General features: G+C 42.7%; 1 protein-coding gene across 1 annotated transcript in view; it reads left to right on the top strand.

The window, feature by feature from the left end:
• Positions 1 to 1,519, top strand: part of ECHDC3 (enoyl CoA hydratase domain containing 3) — a 27,102-nt gene that overhangs the window by 5,601 nt on the left and 19,982 nt on the right. The window contains exon 3 of the mRNA XM_011974945.1: positions 670 to 767. Within this exon, the coding sequence (XP_011830335.1) occupies positions 670 to 767 (98 nt within the window). The remainder of the gene's footprint in view (positions 1 to 669; positions 768 to 1,519) is intronic.

Here is a 1,519-nt window from a genome sequence, read left to right as displayed (position 1 = left end):
GCAGTGAGCCAAGATCGTGCCTCTGCACTCCAGCCTGGGCAACAGAGCAAGACTCTGTCTCCAGCAACAACAATAGCAACAAAAGGGAAGTATGAGAAAATGTTATCAGCTCATCAGTAGGATGACATTTTCTTGTTGATGACAGCAGTGATAGCAGCCACATCCTATGACCCCTCATCTGTAAAATGAAGACCAGAAGGCTTCCGAGGTCTCTCCCTACCCTCACCTCCCAGTTCAGCCATGATGGTTGGCCACCACTTGTAGACGAAATGACATGGACACTGCCTTCGGCATGGGGGATTTTGATGAGCTTGTGTGACTCAATACACTCAGGCCAGAGCGAGTCCCCAAATAAAGGCTCTGTATAAAATACCTTTGCCTTGGTAACTGAACCTTCTCCTTATGTAATTGTGTATTTCTATCATTTTCCATCAAGGACTTTTAGGACACCTAGGCACCTAAAAAATGCCTCACCTTGCATTTTTCATCACAAACTTCTGGCTGGAACTTTTCCATCAAACTGGAATTATTCTTCTCAAAATTAGGCCATTAACTTGCTCTAAGTGAAAGTTTGCTGAAGTTATTCAGTAGACAAGGAAGGGAACTAACTGTCCAACTCTGGGTGTTTACATCTTTTTGTTTTCTTTTCTCAATTGGAAACATTTGCAGCTGAGGGGCCTGTGTTTTCTTCTGGGCATGATTTAAAGGAGCTGACAGAGGAGCAAGGCCGTGATTACCATGCGGAAGTATTTCAGACCTGTTCCAAGGTAAGCCGGGACGACAGTCGACAGTGCAAACCCGCAAATGATCATTATATTAAATGTTGAGTTCGCCTTCTCGCTTACAGATAAGATTTTATCCGTGAGACCCAACCACCCAGAGCAACTGGAAACTGTTTGGTCATCAGATCCTTTATCCAAGCAATTATTTGGTTTAGACTTTTTTTTTTTTCCCCCCAGACAGAGTTTCTCTCTGTCACCCAAGCTGGAGTGCAGTGGTGCAATCTTGGCTCACTGCAACCTCTGCCTCCCGGATTCAAGCGATTCTCCTGCCTCAGCTTCTTGAGTAGCTGGGACTAGCAGGCATGCACTAATGTTTGTGTTTTTAGTAGAGATGAGGTTTCACCATGTTGGCCAGGCTAGTCTCAAACTCCTGACCTCAGGTGATCCTCCCGCCTCGACCTTCCAAAGTGTTGGGATTACAGATGTGAGCCACCGTGCCCGGCCTAGTTTAGACTTTTAAGAAGCGACCATAATTTGCTATTGATTTTGTTTTGTACCAAAGAAAGTGGAATATAGGATGGTACTCATGGTTGCCATGTCTAGCATTGTGGGAGTATGTCTTTGTGTAGAAGTTTGGAGTAAGAGGAAAAAGGTGAAAATGTGTGTCTTTAGAGAGGAAGAATCTAAGATTATAATAATTTTAAAAAATTTAAACTAAAACAACTCTGTTAAATGGGAAAGAACATTAATAAGTGGAATAACAATAATGGTTTTTTAAATTGTTTTCAAATGCTTCT

The sequence above is a fragment of the Mandrillus leucophaeus genome, unplaced genomic scaffold (genome assembly GCF_000951045.1).
Source record: "Mandrillus leucophaeus isolate KB7577 unplaced genomic scaffold, Mleu.le_1.0 Scaffold15, whole genome shotgun sequence".
NCBI classification, from domain to species: domain Eukaryota; kingdom Metazoa; phylum Chordata; class Mammalia; order Primates; family Cercopithecidae; genus Mandrillus; species Mandrillus leucophaeus.
This window is presented reverse-complemented; position numbering and strand designations above follow the sequence as displayed.